Source organism: Hibiscus syriacus, unplaced genomic scaffold, assembly GCF_006381635.1.
Source record: "Hibiscus syriacus cultivar Baekdansim isolate YM2019G1 unplaced genomic scaffold, ASM638163v2 tig00110332_pilon, whole genome shotgun sequence".
NCBI lineage: Eukaryota > Viridiplantae > Streptophyta > Magnoliopsida > Malvales > Malvaceae > Hibiscus > Hibiscus syriacus.
In genome coordinates, this window is record NW_024062688.1 from 1580294 (window position 1) to 1603505 (window position 23212).

A 23212-nucleotide genomic window follows, 5' to 3' on the forward strand; every position below is an offset into this window, starting at 1 on the left:
CACGATATCAACAGATTCTATATAATTGATAAAGACTCCTTTGCGACTGGGTAGCAGTCTCAACTCTCACGCATGCGTAATTAAGACATCAATATGACAACGAATTTGCAGAAATGGAAACATGAACATAAATGTTTTCAGTCCATATTCCTCCACTGTACGCATAAAACAAGTTTTGAAAAATGATCATGAACTTGTAATTCTACATGACAATCATGGTCTTTTCATATTTGAATCGGACAGAATATCGTATTTTTGTTATATGAAACTTGATTTCATGGAAGAATAAAAAACATAATATAATCTCATTAAATTGGAATAATAGTCTATTACCAAGTCTGTGCTTGAAATCGCAACAACTTTTCAATAAAGTAGAAATTAAGGCTTCAGTTTCTACAAAATTATAATATTATAATCAAGTTACACTTCACATTGTTTTTAATCGAGCTTTTCATAAACAAACGAAACGCATTAAAATTAATTGTCAATTTCATTTTTGAAAACATCAAATAGGGTTTGATTCTGGTTATAAGAAAATTGAAAAATTAAAAGATATTTTCACAAAAGCTCTTAATGAGATCCATATTGATTATTTATGTAACAAATTGATCATGATTAATATTCTATATTCCAACTTAAGAGAGAATTTACATATTTATAGGCTTAATCTTAAGATTAATATATTTAATTAATGTAAGATGTTCCCTATGACATAAGCTTTACTTTATATAATAATACGATTGATGAATGAAACACAAAATAAGCATATCATTCTCTCTTTCAATGTCTCTACACTTAATAACTAAAATGGTCATTATGTGATTTTTTTTATTTAACCATACCAACAAATTGCACGAACCAAGTGATCTCAGTGATTAAGAAATTATTATTATTCTTTAAAGTCTCGAGTTTGAACTCCACCTATGCAAAGGGTGTAGATGTGAGCATTCAATTTCAAATAGTTGAAAGTCTTTGAACATATATTATCTTGTATTCACAACGTATTATTAAAAAAAAACACTTACCAATCAAGAGAAACATATATTTCAAAATTGGTATAATCACCAAAATATCATGCATGCTTGGAAACATACAAAAACTTACCATTCATTCATCAATCTTGCAAAACCAACTTCCAAAATTACCAAAGGTTATATTACACGTTAAACACTTATGCAACATCCAAATCACAAAGTCATTTTCATGTTACCCTTATGCCACATCATTTAAAGATACTTATTACAATCTCTGTAAGTAAAGCCAGCTTGGTGTCAATGCCACGCTCTCTAGATCCCTAACCTTTATTACCTACACATGAAAAGCCTGCTAAGCTTACAAAATTTAATTTGTGTTCAAGGGTAAAACATGCAAAGAATAAGCAACAAACAAGTCATAAGTGCATTGTTCTGTTAGCTACTTTAACCATCATAGCCTCCATTTACCATATCTAATCCATTTCATCCACACATGCATGAATCAACACTTGTGGTCTGTTACGAAACATGTTCATTTATCCTATCTATATTTCTACATATTATTTCATATTGCTTTAGTTTGAACCATCATATAAGCATACTTATACAGAAATATCTTTAAATGCCACCCCCCAACCCCCCGCGTAAATTTACGGATTTTAGAGGATACACGGATTCTACAAGTCAAGCTCAGTTTCTTGTTTGAATCAAGCTCTAACCTATGCATGTTCACGTGCCAAGTAACTCCAAATAGTGTAGCTAAGCTAACACCTACTAGAACCATATAATCATGCATCATGTAGATCCTGGATGACTCTCAACTTGTGATCAAGTGTACATGTATGAGACATCTCAAATCTATGACATGCCAACTATATCCAAAGACTCCAAATGCACAAACATATTCGTGTGTTGATGTTAACCACTTCATCACCTATCATGTTCATGTTCATACTCCAATACGTGTGAATTCATTTCATAGTACCCTATTCACACATCATATCATCATCATCTATCTCAAGCAACACACACAGCTAACAACCATGTACATTTACTCTCTTACCAAGCCAATTGTACACCAACCACCATTCACTTTAAAACATTAAAACGGAGTTTATATGCCTCCTACCTAGAGTAAAGAGAACTCGTTTCTCTTCATTTTTTCTTATCGAGTACTAATGGACTTTAGTTTTCCCTTTGTCTTTCGACTTGATGTTCCAACTTCCTCTGTTTCTTCAATCACAATTAAGAATCACTTATTAGACCTCATTTAAACAGCAACAAATGTTAGGCAAATGCTTAAAACACCTACAAGCCGACCTTTCCTTACTAACTCTTTTATGTCTATTTTGATGAAAACCTAAGGAAACTCATTTCGCTTATTTGGTTTACTAATTAATCATATTAATCACGTCTAAGAACTTTAAGAGTGTTTGGAATCAAAGATTCCAAATCCTAATCTCAGAACCAAGAAAACTTTATTTTCCTTATAAAATCCCTTTCGTTTTCTATAAATCTGATTAGTATGAGTAGATTAAATGTTTTGATCCTCTTTTCAAATTAAAAACTCACTAAAAATATTTTAAAATCAACAAAAACCTGCTGAAATTTTTTAAAAAAATCACCATAAAAGGTCAATTTTTTTAAAAAAAGAAAAGAAAAGAAAAGTGAATAACATGAAATCTTGATTTAAAGATTAAAAGTAAATTTTAGAAATTATGAAGCATTAAATATCAAATTTAGGAGGGTTTCTTCAAAAAAAAATTAAAAAGTTGAAAACAAGAATAAAATGATAGAAAAGTTCAGAGAAAATTAAGAGAGATTGAGAGATTTTCAGATTTAGTAAAATGGAAATGAATAACAACTAGATAATATAGGCTCTAAAAATTCCCTTGTTTTAAAAACAGATTTAATTCGTGAAGACACCCTTTTGCCTACTTTCCAATTTAGTCCATGCTCACACTTAAAACTTATTTTGCAATTTCTTTTCAATTTAATCCCTACTTTAAAGTCTGATTTTTATCCTAATTAATCTGAAAACATTTTCTAAGTATTTGTTACCCTTATTACCTTTCATTTTCGGTAATGATAATTTTCAAATTTAATAATTGTCTAATCTACGATAATCCTTAAGGTACTTTATCAAAATTTCATACTTTCGACAACTAATCTTGATTCCGGGATGTGACAACTACTGTCTTCATTGACATATTTCTAGTACCCAAACCAGCTTTGATACTAAATCGCAGTCAACAATAACCTACAAAGTATTGTCAGCTTCGTCCCACTGTGTCCTATGCCTTAAGTTAAAGGTAGAGTGAAACACTTATATTTCAATACCAACTTTAACACATAGCTGATATGGAATTCATGACTCCTCTCTAGGATCAAAATAAAATCGATACTCTCCTTTTAGCCAACAACTATCTTATTAAAAGGGGAAAAAAAAGAAGAAATTCCATGGTTGAAGAAAGTTTACATCCATTTATTGCTATTTTAAAGCACGAGTACAATGTAGAAAAACTTCAGATTTAAGCTGAAAGTGAAACATTAGCAATCTATAAAGATTATGTATGACAAATCAGAAACTTCCCAAAGGATATGTTAAACCAAGCTAAGCATTAAAATACATGTATTTCAACCACATTTGTGAAACTGTAGCATAAGAATGTAAATTTATAATCCCAAAAAGAAAAACAATAAATAACTCACCACAGAAAATGCAGCAGCAGGTACACTATCATGAAAGCATATAGTTTACCTTTTAACATACTTTGCAGCTTCTGTTACAATAGCCAGGAAGCTCTGCAGTTCCAATCATATATTCTCGGTTCTTGGTACACTCGCCAAGAGCAGCCCATCTCTCACAACTCTCGTTCAAATCCGTGCAGTTGCCACCAACATCTAAATTCTTGCTAAATGAATCAACATGAATCCATTTTGTTGCTGACCATTTCTCACCTTCAATCACCCGGCACCCGGCACCCGGCATGGAGACTGCTTGGGTCAGGGATAGCAGTTGGGAAGAGACTGAAGAAGAGGAGTGCATCCCCTCTTTGTGGTTTCACTAATTATACAGATACAAAAATATATTAGAACAGCAAACATCTATGATTTTCGAGAAATATATGTCAACTACTTTGTTACTAACCAGAGATTCCCTTCTTTGCACATTCTGAGAGATCATCATCCTTTGCCGGACGTGAAGGTTCCTGATAATGAAGTTAAAAGAGATGATAATTGCAGTTATCCCCAGCCATGAGAATGCACCTTGTAAATAAGAAATAATTTCAGAAACTTCTTTAAATAATCAGAAATCACGAGACTGAAAAAAAATGTTTGAGCCACCAGAAAACACTAGTGCTTTAAGAACATTTTATTGCAAGCATATGAAAGAACAGAAGAAGAGCTCTAATAGAAATAAGGACTCTTCAAACAAACCTTTGCTTGAGGGAATACTGTTTCACCACCTTTGGTCACATTTGTAAGATACATCAATACAGTTGCGATGTGGTGTCCACCTCTAGCAATCATAGTGCGGATTGTATTGTTGGGAAATAAACGAGTACGAGTAATTTCACTATAACCAGATTAGTAAGAATATAAAATAAAAGCGGAAAAATAATACCCGAAATTGATAACGGAGTTCAGCTAATTATGCCTACAACTTCGGACTGTTGCAGATTTTTTACTAAGAGCGAAAATTTACAGGTGTTTACAAAACACTCACTACTCAAAGAAAGCTCTATAGTATTTGGAGAAAAAAATGATTTAGGATGATTTTGAAGCTAAATGGGCTAGGATATTTATAGTTGAAGCTTAAGGACTAATCTTGTAAATACCCTAAAGTGTGCAGTGGCTAAAATATAATTAACTCATTTTTAATTTTAATAAAATATTCGATGCCCCCCTTATTGAAAACTTCACCCCTCCTTTGCTGAAAAAACAAAACAAGTCGGTTCCCCCCATTTGTTAGCCGCAATAATTGACTTTACAATCTCTCACTTGAAGACTGATTTTAATATTTCTTCACACCTCGATCAATGCAACAGCATTTCTAGTCTTGTTATTCTAGCATGCCAACTGAATATGAACACAACTTCAGTTTGTCTGTGATCACCGTCTTTGTCAAAATGTCTGCTGGATTTTGAGCTCCACTAATCTTTTCAAGCTTCAAAATACCATCTTCCAAAAGAGACCGGAGAAAATGATATCTCAATTATATGTGTTTCGTCCTGAAATGAAAAGACAGATTCTTCGCTAGATGGATAACACTTTGCCTGTCACAATACAATACATTGTTTTCTTGTTTCCTGCCTAACTCTTCCAAGAAACTTTGGAGCCAAACCATCTCCTTACTAGCTTCCGTAACAGCGACATATTCTACTTCAGTTGTGGAGAGAGCAACTATCTTCTGTAGTTGAGAAACCCAACTCACCGTGGTTCCTCCTAGAGTATAGACATACCCTGTAGTGCTCCTTATGATGTCAATATTTCCGGCTAAGTCAGCATCTACATAGCTTGTCAATATCATAACATTTCCGACTAAGAGCTTGTCAATATCATATATTCACTTTTGAAACAAAGTGCTTTGTTTGTGGTACCCCGTAGATATCTGATGATCCATTTGACTGCTTCCCAGTGTACCTTACCCAGATTATTCATATACATGCTAACATTCCCACTGCATGACAATTGGTCTAGTACAAACCATGGCATACATCAGACTTCCAATTGCTGAGGCATACGACACCTTCATCATGTGTGCACGTTCTTCCTCCGTCTTTGGTTACTGTTCTTTGGAGAGTCTAAAATGAACACCTAAAGGTGTACTTACTGGTTTAGCATATTGCATGTTGAACCTGGAGAGTACTTTGTTAATGTACTCAGCCTGTGATTGTATCAAAGTCCCCGACTTTGTGTCTCTCTTGATCCTCATCCCAAGAATCTGCTTTGCAGCGCCCATATCTTTTAATGCAAACTTCTTCGACAATTTTTGCTTCAAGTTTATAATATTTTGCATGTTGAGCCTGCAACGAGCATGTCATCAATGTACAATAATAAATAATGCGGTTGTCGAACCTCTTGATGTAGCAACAATGATCTGCTTGGCATATGGTAAAACCACTGCTACTCATGAAGCTATCGAACTTCTTGTACCACTGTCTAGGAGCTTGTTTTAAACCATACAAGCTCTTCTTCAACCTGCATACTAGGTTTTTCTTGTCTGCCTCTATGAAGCCTTCTGGCTGCCTTATATAGATTTCTTCTCCAAATCACCATGAAGAAAGCTGTCTTTACATCTAACTACTCAAGATGTAAATTCTCTACAGCTACAATTTTCAACACTAGTCTGATTGTAGACAGTTTTACGACTGGAGATAAAATTTCATTGTAGTCAATACCTTCTTTTTGCTGAAAACCTTTGACAACCAATCTTGCTTTGTAGTGTTTTCTCCCATCGTGCTATTCTTTGATCTTGTAAATCCACTTGTTATGGAGCGTTTTCTTGCTTGGTGGTAATTCAACTAATTCCCACGTCTGATTTGACATAAGCGATTTCATCTCATCTTTCATGGAAGACTCTCACTTGACTGAATCCTCCACCTGCATTGCTTCATCATAGCACTCTGGTTCACCATTGTCAGTCAGCAACAAGTAGTGCAAAGAAGGCGAATAACGCTGGGTTGGTTTAGGAATTCTAGTGGAACGTCTCAGTTCTGGTGTGCCTGGTTCTTCTTGAACTTCTTCAGAACTGATCTGAACATCATTTCCAGAAATCTCCTCGAACTCAGTAAATTCCTTTGGTTCAGCTTCGGTATTGGAGCTACTTGATTCTATGGTTGACCTGTCTTTGTACATCACATTCTCATTGAAAATGACATCTCTGTTTTTGATGATCTTTCGATTTTCATAGTCCCAAAATCGGTAACTGAACTCATCACCACCATAACCAACAAAGACACATTTGTTGGACTTGGCATCAAGTTTACTTCTTTCAGCAGAATCTATGTGTACATAAGAAATACAACCAAACACTCTTAAGTGTGAAAGGTTTATTTCTTTCTTGCTCCAAACTTCCTCTGATATTCTGTCATCCAAAGGAACTGAGGGCCCACGATTGATCAGGTAAGATGCAGTGTTGATAGCTTCAGCCCAAATAAATTTGGGCAATCCGACATGTATTCTTATGCTTCTGGCACGTTCATTCAGAGTTCTGTTCATGCGCTCTACTACACCATTCTGCTGCGGTGTCATATGAACTGTTGTCTCCATCTTGATCACATTGTTTGCGCAGGAATCTACTATTTTTGTATTCTCCTCCATTATTAGACCTCAATCGCTTGACTTTCAAACCAGTCTCATTTTCCACCATGGCCTTCCATTTTCTGAAGGTATCAAAAACTTTTGATTTCTTCTTCATAAAATAAACCCACACCTTCCTTGTAGAATCAACGATGAAGGTGACATAATATAATGAGCCTGCAAGAGATGAAACTGGAGATGGTCCCCATACATCAGTATGAACCAACTCTAACTTTTCAACCTTGGGTGTCTTGCCAATCTTTGCAAAGTTGACTTTCTTTTGTTTGCCAAAGATGCAATCATCGCATAGTCCGACATCTATATTCTTTAGATCCGGCAACTTCCTTTTTGACAAAAGTGTCGCCATCCCTTTCTTGCTCATATGACCAATCCTTTGGTGCCAAAGGTTTGATTTTCCATCAGCATCTGCTGCAGCAATGATATTCTCTAATTTTGAGGTTACATAGAGAGTACTAATCTTCTTACCACGAGCAATGACGAGTGTTCCTTTGGTAATTTTCCATTCACAGCCTGAAAATGTTGTACTATATCATTCTCCATCAAGCTGTCCAACATAAATCAAAATTCTTTTGAGGCCAGGAATATGTCTCACTCCTTTTAGCGTCCAGGTGGTCTGGTTTGGCAACTTTAATTGAATGTCTCTTTTTCCAACGATCTTCAAGGTTTTATCATCAGCTAGATGAACATTCCCAAAATCATCACTGGCATAGTTCTCCATGATTTCTCGGCATGGGTGGAGTGAAAAGATGCCCCTGAATCCAAGATCCATGATTCAATCAGACTGTTGACACTTAGAATCATGGCATCACCTACCTCCTCTATCATGTTGGCAGATTCCTATACACTGGTATCTTTCTTCAGTGCTCGACAATCTCTTTTAAAGTAACTATTCTTTTTACAATTATAACAGGTAAAATCTTTCTTTCTCGTTCTTGATTTTCCCCTTCTGGATTTTGATCTGCCACGATTTGAATTTCTCTATGAAGTTCTCCCTCTCGACTCCGTGTGCAAAGCTGAGGAGCTCGATGCTTCACCCGATTCTCTCTGTCGAATTTCTTCACTCAATACCAGATCCCGAACATCATCGAATTTTAATTTTTTATTTTCCCACGAGCTGCTGACTGCTGTAACAGTAGCATTCCAACTGTTTGGTAGAGATGATAAGAGAATTAAAGCTCGAACTTCATCATCGAATTCAATTTCCACTGAACTCAACTGGGTTGTGATTGTGTTGAGTTCATTTAGGTGTTGAGTCACTGATGCCCCTTCCGCCATCCGCAAATTGAATAATCGCCTCATTAAATGAACTTTGTTTGAGGCCGATGGCTTCTCATACATACTGGAGAGAGCCGCCATAAGACCCGCCGTGGTCTTTTCCTTTGCTATGTTGAAAACAACATTGCGGAATAACGTCAGTCTGATAACTCCGAGGGCTTGTCTGTCGAGAAGAGCCCAATCTTCATTCTTCATGCCCTCTGGTTGCTTTCCTGAGAGATGTTGTTATAGATTTTTCTGGTACAGAAAATCTTCAATATGCATCTTCCTGAGAGATGTTGTTATAGATTTTCACATTGCCTTCGTCTGCAGCCATCGCTCCCACTCGAATCTGGTTTCATTTGGATCATTTCTGACAATTCTTGCGAACCACCGTGTATTAGAACACCTCCGTCGACAAATTCGTATCGCCAGCAAAATTTTACTATTCACAAAATTTACTATTCATGTGAATAGTTATTAATAGTAACCTCACAAAAAAATTGATAAAATTCACAACCAAATGCTCTGATTACCAGTTGTTGGGAAATAAACGAGTACGAGTAATTTCCCTATAACCAAATTAGTAAGAATGCGAAATAAAAGCGGAAAAATAATACCCGAAATTGATAACGGAGTTTAGCCAATTATGCCTACGTCTCCGGACTGCTGCAGATATTTTATTAAGAGCGAAAATTTACAGGTGTTTACAAAACACTCACTACTCACAAGAAAACTCTCTAGTATTGGGAGAAAGAAATTATTTGGGATGATTTTGAAGCTAAATGGACTAGGATATTTATAGTTGAAGTTTAAGGACTAATCTTATAAATACCTTAAAGTCCTTTGGTCACATTTGTAAGATACATCAATACAGTTGCGATGTGGTGTCCACCTCTAGCAATATTTACCTTGTCAGAAAAGTAATCATAGTGCGGATTGTATTTCTGCCCAAACTCTCTCAACACCTGTATGTCTTCCCCATTTTCTGTAACTGAGAAAAACTGAATTCATGTTATTATGCGCTTCCTTAATTTAACTACAATTGCTATTTTTTATTCTTCCAACCCTCAAATAAACATGTATTTAACTTATATTAATGTATACACATGAGATTTAGCAGCCAAAGAGTAGCATGAAGCTCTAGGATGATCACATTGATTCCGATATTAATATACTGACAGGTTATGAAACATGAAAATTAAATTCCAATGGCATAAATTAGCAACCCATGTATATAGTTCCCAAACAAGTAGAAATGTGCAAAAGTAACTCCTTTAATCTTATGTGCGACATTTAACATCATGTCTCCATCCCACTTCATAATTACTAGTCAATTTCATGAGTAACCAAAGTAACTTATCTTTAGATAAGGAAGGTTACACGCATTCAAATTGATGGGTGCAGTCACAGTAACAGAATCTAACCAAATTACTTATTTAATTGCAACCTTAAACCTTGACTACTTTTAACATTATTTCAAATCCCATAACCTATCATAGTGGTTTGCAAAATCTTGACAACTAATGTCAAGACAAACAAAATAACATGGTCTGGTAGACTCCTCAATTAAAATAGTAAAACGTTACAATCAAGAGAGAGAAGCTTGGCCAAAGTCTTCTTGTGCATATGGTAAAGCACCTTTGGAAGAATGTCCATGTCGAAATCTTGTCCTCTATACCAGAAACAATAGTATCCTACAAAAGAAAAAAAAAGGAACAACCATCATTTGATTGAAATATCCAATGTAAAACTGTTGCAATGTTACAAGTGCATCCGGGGGAGGGGGAGGGGACTGATGGCTATACATTGTCAGATCAAACTCTTTGGACCATCATATATGTTTCTCATCAAGATATACCCTAGTTTCCTAGACTCTAAAATGAATGAGGAATGTATATGCCAACTTTTCTCCATGTTTTCCATATATGACAATCATAATCATCCCCATGCCGTACACAAGTGTAATACATATATTTAAGAGAAAATGAAGAGCTCGGGTAACATAGGATAATATACCATAAAAGCCAAGCCTCTATATAACAACCCTAAAGCATGAAACTATCCATGACATTATAACGTGTAGTTACAACTTACAAGGAGCATGAATACCATTTTCATCAAATCCTACCAAAAAGGTTCCACTGCATCTGATGGAGTACGCTTTAGTGTTAAGTACAGCCTAAAGCTTTAAAGGCCAACAACTTAGACTTCCATAATTGGGGAAAATAAGATCGACAAAAGAAACAACTATAATATACAAGAGCGTGGGATAAAGAGTGAACCTTTTCTTAGGAATAAACATCCTGAGCTTGTCCGGACTTCGCTAAGCTTACTTTTTCCACTAACATTATCAGCAACTGCATCTCTTCAGCTCCGATTTCGCCTATAATTAAAAAAGAAAAGAAAAAGAACTGATATTAAATGAATTCAAATTTCGAAATAATGATGAAAAGTCGGAATAGAATTTACTAGAGAAATCAAATGATCGCATTCCAGGTCCGTCAAGAAGCCTTCATAGACAAAAGCCCTGGAAAAGAAGAGAAATTAAAAGGAAATTCAAACTTTTAGTAAATACTTGGTGCTGTTGAAAGAGATTGAGAGAGGTAAAGCGACCTATGTTTCCAGGAAACTTGTTTGACTTAGAAGGATTGATAATTGAGCTTGGAGGGGTTAAGAAGGAATCACATGATTGCTACAAGATGAAGCGATTGAGAACAGTATCAGTAATTGCAGAGGATAACTCCTCGCAGCAGCCATCAATTGTAGAACCTTGGATCGAAAGATAAAGAAAGGAAAATATTTTCCGGGAAAGAAGTCACAAAATTTCTTGGGGAAAATGAGAGAAGTTGCTGATCTGAGTCTGACCGAGTTGCTTGCTTAAACTGTGTAGTAACTACTAACTAGTAAGGTGCAATAAGCAGGGAGCCACCTGATTATTCGACATCTGAGGAACTAGACGGTGTCGTTGCGCAAACTTGGTATGATCTAGAGTTTTATCTGTTAAATAATAAATATACGGTGGATGATTAAGTTTAATTCGATTTAATTGTTATTGATATAATAAATAATCGATTATACTTAAGTACTTATTATCATTTTATCTATTTGTTTAGAAAAACATAAATTGTTTGTGTCAAAATCATAAACATGTTGATATTTATATTACATTTTCACGAGCAACCTTTTCTCAGACTGTTCTAATCCCTCAAACTTTGTTAATTTCATGGAAAATAGAACTTGAACTACAAGAAATTTAAAAAAGCATTATTGCAGAAGAATCAGAATTCAAGATAAAAAAACACTATGAAACTTGGTCAATCTCACTATTTCAGTCATTCAAACACTTGGTGGAGTTATACTCTTCTGCATCAAAGATCTCTTCCGAGTACGTCCTCCGATGAGCGGAGCGTTCTTTCAGTATCTCAAGGCAGCTAAGATCGCCTTTAAGAATGGCTAAAGCCTGCAGTGAAATGCAACGGTCGAATCATTAGAGATTAGAACATCGATCTTCCGGTTTCTAAATTACTCTCATAAAAGATCTGAAGTTTACTTGGATTGCAAATAACTTGTGATGAAAAAAGTATTGCGAAAGACGGCTATTAGATAGAGCAAAATCGCAACTGATAATTTGAGAAAATAAAAATGAAGATAAAAGAGACACAAAATTTACGTGGAAAACCCCTAAAAATTTAGGGTAAAAACCACGGGCAACGATAGAAGAATTTCACTATGAGAAAATAGGAATTACAACCTCTCTCGATCTACCAAGGAGAAAACAATGATAATTCTCTCTTGATAAAAAGGAGAAAACAACTCTCAAGAAACTCTCTAAATTCTCTCTAGTATTGGAAGAAAACTAGAATGCTTTGGGATGGTTTTGAAGCTAAATGAGCTAGGGTATTTATAGTTGAAGCTTAAGGACTAATCTTATAAATACCCTAAAGTGCAATGACTAAAAGTTGCATTTTTACCATTTTATTTTTCAAACAACTTTGCAACCAACTTTGAATTAAATCAAAGCAGCCGGCTGCCATCTAGAAAATTAGCTGCCCCATGCTATTTGCTTTTGACTTTCAACAATCTCCCACTTGAAGATTTGATTGGAGCAATCATATATTCACACCATTCTTTCTACCTTGTACCGTCATGTTGTTTACATCTCTGACAGGCCACAGGAGAATCGACACCAGGTAAATTTATCAGCATTGATCGCCTTTGTCATGAAATCTGCTATGTTGTCTTTGGTATGAATCTTCTGCATATCTACTGTCCCTTCTTCCACCTTTTCACGAATGAAATGGTACTGAACTCGTATGTGCTTTGTCCTTGAATGAAATGTTGGATTCTTTGCTAAATGCAATGCGCTTTGACTGTCACAAAACAGAGAGACATACTCTTGATTGTGCCCAAGCTCCTCCAATAGCATCTTCAACCAAATTGCTTCTTTACTGGCTTGTGTAGTTGCTACATATTCTGCCTCTGTTGTGGATGTAACCACAACTAACTGCAATTTTGAAACCCAGCTTACAGTTCCACCAGCAATTTTGAACACATATCATGTAGTAGATTTGCTTTTATCCAAATCCCCTGTATAGTCAGAATCTACATACCCATTGATTAGTAAGTTTGATCCTCCGTAATATAATGCAACATTTGAGGTTCCTTTGATGTATCTCAAGATCCTCTTTACTACTATATTCCAATGCTCTTTGCCTGGATTCGCCATGTACCGACTAACCACTCTCACTACTTGTGCAATGTCTGGTCTTGTGCATATCATAGCGAACATCAAACTTCCCACTGCCGATGCATACGGTACTCGAGACATCTACATCCTCTCTTCTTCACTGCTAGGACTCATACTGGAGGATAATTTGAAGTTAATATGAAGAGGGGTAGAAATTTGCTTACAATCTTGCATGCTGAATCGTGACAAGATCTTCTTTAAGTAATTCTTTTGTGAAAGCCAAATCTTCCTATTACTTCTGTCTCGGTGAATTTGCATCCCTAGAATCTTGTTTGCTGATCCCAAGTCCTTCATTTCAAATTCCCTAGCCAGATGTGCCTTCAATTCTTCAATATGATCTTTTTTGGGTCCTGCAACCAACATGTCATCCACATACAACAGTAATATAACAAAATCGTTATCACCAGACCTCTTGAAATAAGCACAAGGGTCTGCATTAAGTCTGTTATATCCAAGGCACATAATGAAGGAATCAAATCTCTTATACCAACACCTCGGCGCTTGTTTTAGACCGTACAGAGATTTGTTCAACCTGCAATCCAAGTTCTTCTTTTCTTTTTCTTCAAAACCTTTAGGCTGGAGCATATAAATCTCTTCTTCAAGATTTCCATGAAGAAAAGCTGTTTTAACATCTAGTTGCTCTAGATGTAAGTTCAATGTAGCACACATTGCCAAAACTACTCTAACTGTTGTTAGTCGAAACACAGGAGAAAATATTTCATTGAAATCAATACATTCTTTTTGAGCATATCCTTTGACCACCAGTCTTGCACGATACCTCTCAACTTGATCGTCATCATTTCGCTTGATTTTGAAGACTCATTTGTTACCAATTGGCTTCCTTCCTTGTGGTAGTGGCACAAGGTCCCATGTATTATTTTATGAAGGGCTTCAATTTCTTCTTGCATCGCCATCATCCACAGTGAAGCATCTGAGTTTGTTTATTGCCTCCTGGTATGTTGATGGCTCACCGTCCTCTGTTAAAAGGCAGTATGCAATTACCTTCTATAAACATAATCTGAGTGCCAATTGGGACGTCTTCACACGATCTGATTACGAGTTATTGGTGCTTTAGAACTCTCTGGTTCTTGTTCATCATGTGCTGGTTCTGCTTCAGAAGAATCTCCTTGTTCAAACTCTTTTTCTGCATGTATCTGAGTAGTCTATGATTTTTCAGTGCTATCATCATCTTCTTTTCTTTGTAGTTTATCTTCTACAAAGATAACATCTCTACTGATGATCACTTTGGCAGTGGGATCCCACAAGCGATACCCTTTACTCCATCCATACCCCAAGAATTTGCATTTCCTGGATTTGGATCCAACTTTGAAATTTCTTGGGAGTTGTACATCACGTACACTATACTTCCAAATACATGGAGGTTTGAATAATCAGCTGGTTTTCCAGTCCATCTCCATTGTGTCTTCGGCTCTATTGCAGTTGATGGAGCTCGATTCACCAAATAACAGGCCGGTATTGACTGCTTCGCCCAAAATGATTTTCTAGGTCTGCATCTCTCAACATTGCTCTGTTCTTTCTAACAAGGTTCTGTCATCCGCTCTGCCACTCCATTTTGTTGGAGTGTTTGCTACTGTGAACTGTCTTTTGATGCCTTCTTTCCTGCAAAAATCATCAAATTCTTCGCTTGTGTATTCTCCATTATCTGTTCTGAAACACTGATCTTATTTCCAGAATCAAGCTCCACCGCGCTTTGAAGTTTTTGAAAGTTCAAACGTTCTTGTTCTCCTATTTTACAGCTTAGGATGTAAGCTGAGAAAATAGGTGTTCAGTGTATTTAAGTGCTCCGTCACTGAAGTAGATTCTGGCATACGGAGAGTGTACAAATTCCTCTTAAGGAAATTTATTGTGTATCGATGTGGCCTCGTACAATTTGGTGAGATGATCGCATATCCTTAGCTGTCTTCTTCTCCTCGATGCTTGACAATACTTCATCTGCTAATGCTAGATGAAAGTTGCCATGCATTCCCATCCATATGTTCCATTTGATGTCATCTGTGAAATCCACCGGCCTTTCATTGATAGCCTAGACACCCGTCTTTCCTTAGGATGACCTTCATCTTCAATTTTCACAATGAGAAATTTCTCCCATTGAATTTTTCAATATCAAATTTCGTTGCCATAGCTTCTTTTACGGATAGCTCCACTGTTTCACTATCGTGAATAGTTCTCTGGAAACCTTCAAGAATGGGTAATAACTTTTTTTCTTATGTTGGATGATACCTTTGGTGGCAATCACAAAGACAATAAGCAGATATTACACACTCTAATCTAGCTCGGATACCAATTATTGGGAATACGGCTACCGGATAGAGCAAAATCGCAATGATAATTTGAGAAAATAAAAATGAAGATAAAAGAGACACAAAATTTACGTGGAAAACCCTAAAAATTTAGGGTAAAAACCCACGGGCAACGGTAGAAGAATTTCACTATGAGAAAATAGGAATTACAACTCTCTCGATCTACAAGGAGAAAACAATGATAATTCTCTCTTGATAAAAAGGAGAAAACAACTCTCAAGAAACTCTCTAAATTCTCTAGTATTGGAAGAAAGTTAGAATGCTTGGGATGGTTTTGAAGCTAAATGAGCTAAGGTATTATAGTTGAAGCTTAAGGACTAATCTTATAAATACCCTACAGTGCAATGACTAAAAGTTGCATTTTTACCATTTTATTTTGCAAACAACTTTGCAACCAACTTTGAATTAAATCAAAGCAGTCGGCTTCCATCTAGAAAATTAGCCGCCCCATGCTATTTGCTTTTGACTTTCAACAAAAGGACATGCCTGGCTCATTTGGGGTCGATCTATCGCCGATTGATTTATACACATCGAAGCTGTTGTGATGCAATGTTTTAATTGGTCCGGGTCATAGTCATCCCCGTGCAATGGATCGATCAGCTCGTTGATTTTATTTTCTGGTATCAATGGTTTTGTCCGCAAGTTGAACAATTGGATTACTCAAGAATTGGGTATCTAATAAGAGTATAAATTCACTTTTCGGTATACCAAACCCACCCAGATAACAAGACTCTTGTGTGAACTATCGACGGCTTGCCTCCCTGTGATAAGCTCCAATAGCAATACACCGAAAGCATAGACATCTGTTTTTACGTCGACTATGCCATGCATGAAACACTCGGGAGGAAGGTAACTGCAATGCATTGAATTCCGATTAATATTCACATACAATAAAAAGAACTTTTAGATGTACAGAAACCAAGTGAAGTTAAACTATGAACAAGAATGTGCCTTCGACTTTAGAGACGGTATGATGGGTCCATTGATCAGGTAACCACTTTGAAAGGCCGAAATCTGAAATCTGAAATCCAACCATAAGAAAAACATCTTAAGCAAGACCTTTTATCTGCAATTTGACAAAACTGTGAGCTAAGTTCGAGTTTTACCTGAGCATTATAATGCTCCGAAAGCAATACGTTCGCCGCCTTGATATCTTTATGGATAATTCTTCGTTGGCAACCTTCATGAAGATAGGCAAGGCCTTCAACAGTCCCTACGGTGATCTTGAATCTGAGACTCCAATTCATTTGCGTCCTAGGGCCTGTATATGAACGACAACGTGTTGAACAACTAAAATTTTGTATATGAACTTGTGAAGAAATCAAAATTAAGAAGCTGTGGAAAACAAACCGTAAAGTATCGATGCCAGGCTTCCATAGGGGGACAATTGAAGAACAAGGAACATTCCGCCTTCAATACCATCTCTTTGTGAAGAAATCAAAATAAAGAAGCTTTGCGGAAATCAAAATTAAGTAGCAATGTTGGGATGGTCAACATGAACTACAATTCCAAGCTCAGACAAGAAATCAACTGTCATCTCTTCCGGTCACTTTTAAATTATTAAAAAAAAATAATTTATACAAATTATGTTTTTCTTAAATGTCACAATGTAATCATAGTAATTAATAATTTATATTTAATAGTCAAGATAATTACAAGGTAATATTTGTTTATATAGAATTTTATTTAGTATATTGACAATGTACATACATGGGTAGTGTTCAACCTGGATTTTGTAGGAAGAAAAGTGGTTTGTTATTTTGAATCTAATACTGGATCAAAGGGAGGTGAGCGGAGAAAATCACTCCCATTAAAATTTTTAAATTATCAAATATTTTAAAAAAAATTCTGTAACATTTTAAAATTATTTTTTTCTCTTAGAATTTTATAAATCTATTCCTCTTAAATTTTAAAAATTGTTTAACATAAAATTTTACGTACCATCAATTGGTTGTATTAATCTATATCCTTAAACAAAATGATTGCATAACATATGAATGAGTTGCTTATTGTAGTCATCATTAAGCAAAAAGAAACATGAAATTATAAATGAAATTGTTATTTATTGAATCGAAATTAGAATAGTTCGCAGTAAAAGCTCTGCAGAAAACCGGAAACATTAGTCCCCCCTTCATAATCTAATATACATTTCAAGGGATCATCAGTTGAAGTAAATAGGGTAGAGTCATAAAATCCCAGAGATCCTAAGATCATCAAACATTAAGCCGTCGTCCCAAAGTCCTCCATTGTAGTCAACAGTTGAAAAAAAATTCAGAAGCTCCTCAACGGCGTTTCCGGATTCCGGTGTTGTGATCGAATCAGTGATATTATTATCTGATGTTTCTGGTACCGAAAAAGGGTTGAAAAATATACCATTGGCGTTGAGTGGAAGGGTTTGAGGAGGCCGTACACATTGGGCGATTCTAGTGGCTAACTTATTGAGTAGCAATGCCGATTCAGACTGTTGTGGTCTAGCACATTCTTTGTCGGCTGCGGTGATGACAGTGATACCATCGGAGTTTTTGTTGGACGAGGTGGAGTCCGTGGTCGTCGAATCAACACCCGTTTTAGTTAAGCGTTTCTTGACATGAGCGTGCCAACGGTTCTTAATTTCTTGGCCTGTTCTCCTTGGAAAATGCTTGGCTATTGCTGCCCACCTTCATGAAAATAAAAAATATTTATAAAAAAAACACATGAACATACGTGAGGTTGATTATACCAACTTGCAAATATAAATATATCTTATCTTTAGAAACTTTGACTAGTACAAATACATACAAACAGTGGAATCATAAAATAATGGTACAATTTTATTTTATACTAAAATTAGGTAAATTATTAATTATCAGTTGATTTAACAGTAAGATGTTTCAAAACTATTATCATTATCATGTAGAAAGAATAGAAATGAGAAAACTGTAGTTAAATCAATGAAGTGATCTAAAAGCAATGAAGTGTTGTTGGTCTAAGAAAGGGAAGAAAATAGTAATATTTTGGACCTGACCCGTTGCCTAATTCAGCATGAAGTTTTAATAATGGCTTGATCTTCCTCAGCTGTGAATTCCCCTCTCCTAATCCCAGGCTTTAGATAATTAGTCCATCTAAATCTGCAGCTCTTCCCACTCTTTGAAGACCTGCAAAATTAAGATTTATTTTACTACTTGCGTGATTTTCCTAGAATTTATTAAGTGATCTTGGTGGTAAATGTTAGATTTATCTAGAAATTAAGTTGACAAGTTGGAAATTTCATCTTGGTTGGTGGCCAACTTATTGGAAATTTCATATTGGTTGGTGGCCAAACTTTGAACATGTGAATTTCATATTTGGTGGCTAACTTGTACACATTGGAAAATTCTTTGGTAGGTGGCCAAACTTTGAACATATTGTTCTTGAAACTCAACTATAAATAGGCCTAAGTATTTCCATTAGAAATCATCCCAAAAACAAGTTCTCTCTTCCTCTTGTATTCTTCATTCTCCCACTTTGGGAATTCCAAAGAATTCCATTTGTTGTAATATTGACGATATAGTGAAGTTATCATCCAGTGTGGTGCCCGAGGAGTAGACGATATTCTCGTCGAACCTCGTAAATTTAGTGTGTTCTATCCTTTATTGTTTTTTATTCGGTTCTTTTTTATTGTGTTTCAATATTCAATAGTTTGACAGATTTATCCGCTGTGCAACCTTTGGTGGTTTTAATCTTGACATTTTAGGTCAATTTTAAAACTAAGTTCGTGTGGAAAATAACCCGTTTTCCCCAACAATTGGCATCAGAGCTTCGATTGAGGTTATCCTGGTGGTTCCGTTGCTGAAAAGATACAGTTCGTGATATTGAATATTGTTCGTTAGAATTAAAATGTCAAAATACGGATCAGTTGAGACATCAAGCTCTTCATCTGGACCGGTGAGGAGGGTGATTTCAAATGCAAATTTCTCGGTGGAGTTGTTCGATGGATGGCATGGTGGCAAGGCGAGGGTTAGACGCTTTATTCCAACAAGGTCTAGACATCGCCATTGAGGAAGAAAAGCCCGAATATATGGAGGAGAAAGAATGGGGAACAATCAATCGTTTGGCGTGCAGCACGATTCGATCTTGTCTTTCCAGGGAGCAGAAGTATGGCTACAAGAACGAGACTTCTGCAAGTAAGATGTGGAAAGCTTTGGAGGAAAAATTCCTGAAGAAAAACTCTCAGAATCGTCTCCACATGAAGAAAATATTGTTCAGATTTGATTATCAACCAGGCACCAGTATGAATGAACACATCACTGCGTTCAATGAGCTAGTGGAAGACTTATTGGGCATGTATGAAACCTTCAAAGATGAAGATTTGGCTTTGATGTTGTTGTCATCTCTTCCAGATGAATTTGAGCACCTTGAGACAATGTTACTTCATGGTAAGGATAATGTTACCCTTAAAGATGTAACTGCTGCTTTGTATAGTTATGAACTCAGGAACAAAACCAAGAAGGAGAGCAAGTACAAAGCAGCAGAGGCCATGGTGGAAAGAGGTCGCTCGAAAAGTCAAAAGCCAAAGTGGAGAGGGAGATCAAAGTCGAAGTCCAGACTGGGAAAAGATGAATGTGCCTTTTGTCATGAGAAAGGCCATTGGAAGAAATATTGTCCGAAGCTGAAGAAGAAAGGAAATGTTGCTCCATATGCATGTGTTGCAGAGCATGATGCACATGACTCTGACATATCATTGGTTGCTTCATCAACAACATTCCATTCCGATGAGTGGATATTAGATTCGGGTTGCACCTATCATATGTCCCCTAATCGGGAGTGGTTCTTCGATTTAGTGGAACTAAATGCATGAGTTGTTTATATGGGCAATGACAATGCCTGTAAAACTGTTGGGATAGGTTCAATTCGATTGAAGAATCAAGATTGATCACCAGTTCTGACGGATGTGATACGTGCCCAGTTTGAAGAAAAATCTCATCTCATTGGGAGCCTTAGATCCAAAGGCTCAGTAGTCACTATGAGAGATGGAGTTTTAAAAGTCACATATGGCGCACTTGTGATGATGAAAGGCATCAAGAAATAATTTGTATACTACCAAGGTAGTAGTACAATTATTGGAGCAGTTGCAGCAGCTTCCGGAGGTGATGATTTGGACGTAACCCAGTTGTGGCATATGCGGTTGGGACATGCTGGAGAGAAATCCTTGCAAATTCTTGAAAAGAAATGATTGTTGAAAGGTGCAAAGGCTTGCAAATTGAACTTTTGCGAGCATTGTGTTCTGGGAAAGCAGAAGAGAGTGAAGTTTGGCACCACTATAACATAACAAAAGGTATTGTAGATTATATTCACTCAGATGTATGGGGTCCTTCAAAGACATCGTCTTTGGGAGGAAACCATTATTTTGTAACTTTTGTAGATGACTTTTCCAGAAGAGTTTGGGTGTATCCGATTAAGTCTAAAGATGAAGTGCTTCAAATTTTCCTGAAATGGAAAAATATGATCGAGAACCAGACTGGTAGAAAGATCAAACGTCTTAGGACGAACAATGGAGGGGAATATAAAAGTGACCCATTCTTTGACGTTTGCCATGAGTATGGTATTGTTCGACACTTCACTGTTAGACATACACCACAACAGAATGGGGTGGCAGAGCGTATGAATCGAACACTATTGGAGAAAGTTCGATGTATATTGTCTAATGTTGGGTTAGGCAAGGCATTTTGGGCTGAAGCTGTGACATATGCTGGCCATCTCATTAATCGTCTGCCGTCATCGATAGGAGGAAAAAACCATTGGAGGTATGGTCTGGAAAACCTGCTACTGATTATGATTCCTTACATGTATTTGGATCCGCTGCTTATTATCATGTGAAGGAATCCAAGCTTGATCCGAGAGCAAAGAAGGCTCTCTTTATGGGAATCACCCATGGAGTGAAGGGATTTCGCCTTTGGTGTTTAGACACCAAGAAGATAATTTGTAGAAGAGATGTTACCTTTGATGAATCTTCCCTAGTAAAGAAGGTAACAAGTGAAGTTGTCCAGACAAGTAGTACTCCGCAGCAGGTGGAGCATACTCCAAAACAGGTGGAGTTTCAGCAGATGATGATCCCAGAAGTTGATGCAGTTGATTCTTTAACTCCAATAGAAGAATCAGAAGATGAAGAGGTTCAAACCCAAGAACCATTGGAGACACCAGAAACACTTGCAGTTACAAGGCCAAGGAGAGAAAATCGTAGACCTGCTCGATTTGTTGATATGGTGGCCTATGCTCTTCTAGTTGTTGATGATGATATCCCTATCACTTACCAAGAAGCAATACAAAGCTTGGAAAGTGATAAGTGGAAAAGTGCCATGGATGAAGAAATGCAATCTCTCCAAAAAAATGACACTTGGAAACTGGCACAATTACCGAAAGGTAAAAGAGCCATTGGATGCAAGTGGGTATTTGTAAAGAAAGATGGATCTCATAACAAGAAAGATGTTCGCTACAAGGCACGGTTGATAGCTAAAGGCTACGCTCAAAAGGAGGGAATCGACCACAATGAAGTATTTTCCCCTGTTATGAAGCATTCCTCCATTAGAATATTGTTGGCCTTGGTAGCACAGTTGAATTTGGAGCTAGCTCAACTTGATGTAAAGACGGCTTTCTTGCACGGTGATTTAGAAGAGGAGATCTATATGACACAACCAGAAGGATACAAAGATGGTGGTTGTGAGAAATGGGTTTGTAAGCTGAACAAATCGTTATATGGATTGAAGCAATCTCCAAGGCAGTGTTACAAGAGATTTGATAGCTTTATGAGGAGGCAAAAGTATACTAGAAGCAAATATAATCATTGTGTGTATTTGCAAAAGCTCAAATATGGATCTTTCATTTATCTTCTCTTGTACGTTGACGATATGTTGATCGCTTCGAAGAGTCAAAAGGAGATAGACAAATTAAAGGCTCAGTTGAATCAAGAGTTTGAGATGAAAGATCTAGGTGAGGCCAAGAAGATTCTTGGTATGGAGATAAGCAGAGATAGAAAGAGAGGGAAGCTTTGTTTAACACAGAAGCATTATCTGAGAAAGGTATTACAATGTTTTGGCATGAATGAAAATACCAAACAGTAAATCCCCATGTTCCCATTGGCTTCTCATTTGAAACTTATCTCTCCTAAAACTAACGAAGAACGAGTGTATATGGCAAAAGTTCCATATGCTAATGCAGTTGGGAGCTTGATGTATGCAATGGTGTGTACGCGTCCTGACATTTCACAAGCAGTTGGAGTTGTGAGCAGGTACATGCATGATCCTGGAGAAGGACATTGGCAAGCTGTGAAATGGATTCTACGGTATCTCCAACAAACCGTGGATGTTGGTTTAGTTTTTGAACAGGATGAAGCACTTGGTCAGTGTATGGTTGGATATATTGATTCTGATTATGCTGGTGATTTGGATAAGCGTCGATCAACTACTGGGTATTTGTTTACTCTTGCTAAAGCCCCAGTAAGTTGGAAGTCTATATTGCAATCTACGGTGGCCTTGTCTACTAAAGAGGAAGAATACATGGCAGTTTCAGAGGCTGTAAAGGAAGCAATTTTGCTTAACGGGTTGATGGAAGACTTGGGAGTTGTTCAAAGT

At 36.6% G+C, this 23212-nt stretch overlaps 1 protein-coding gene and 1 pseudogene across 1 annotated transcript; both read right to left on the bottom strand.

Moving 5' to 3' along the window:
* Positions 1–3479: 3479 nt before the first annotated feature.
* LOC120119218 lies at positions 3480–10365 on the bottom strand (annotated as a pseudogene).
* A 1521-nt stretch (positions 10366–11886) lies between these two features.
* Positions 11887–22718, bottom strand: LOC120119219 (receptor-like cytosolic serine/threonine-protein kinase RBK2). The gene is given in 8 exon segments (XM_039139070.1): positions 11887–12018; positions 16113–16261; positions 16343–16479; positions 16568–16647; positions 16733–16887; positions 16977–17165; positions 18000–18283; positions 22693–22718. Coding segments are annotated over 8 exon segments (1152 nt in total).
* Positions 22719–23212: the final 494 nt, after the last annotated feature.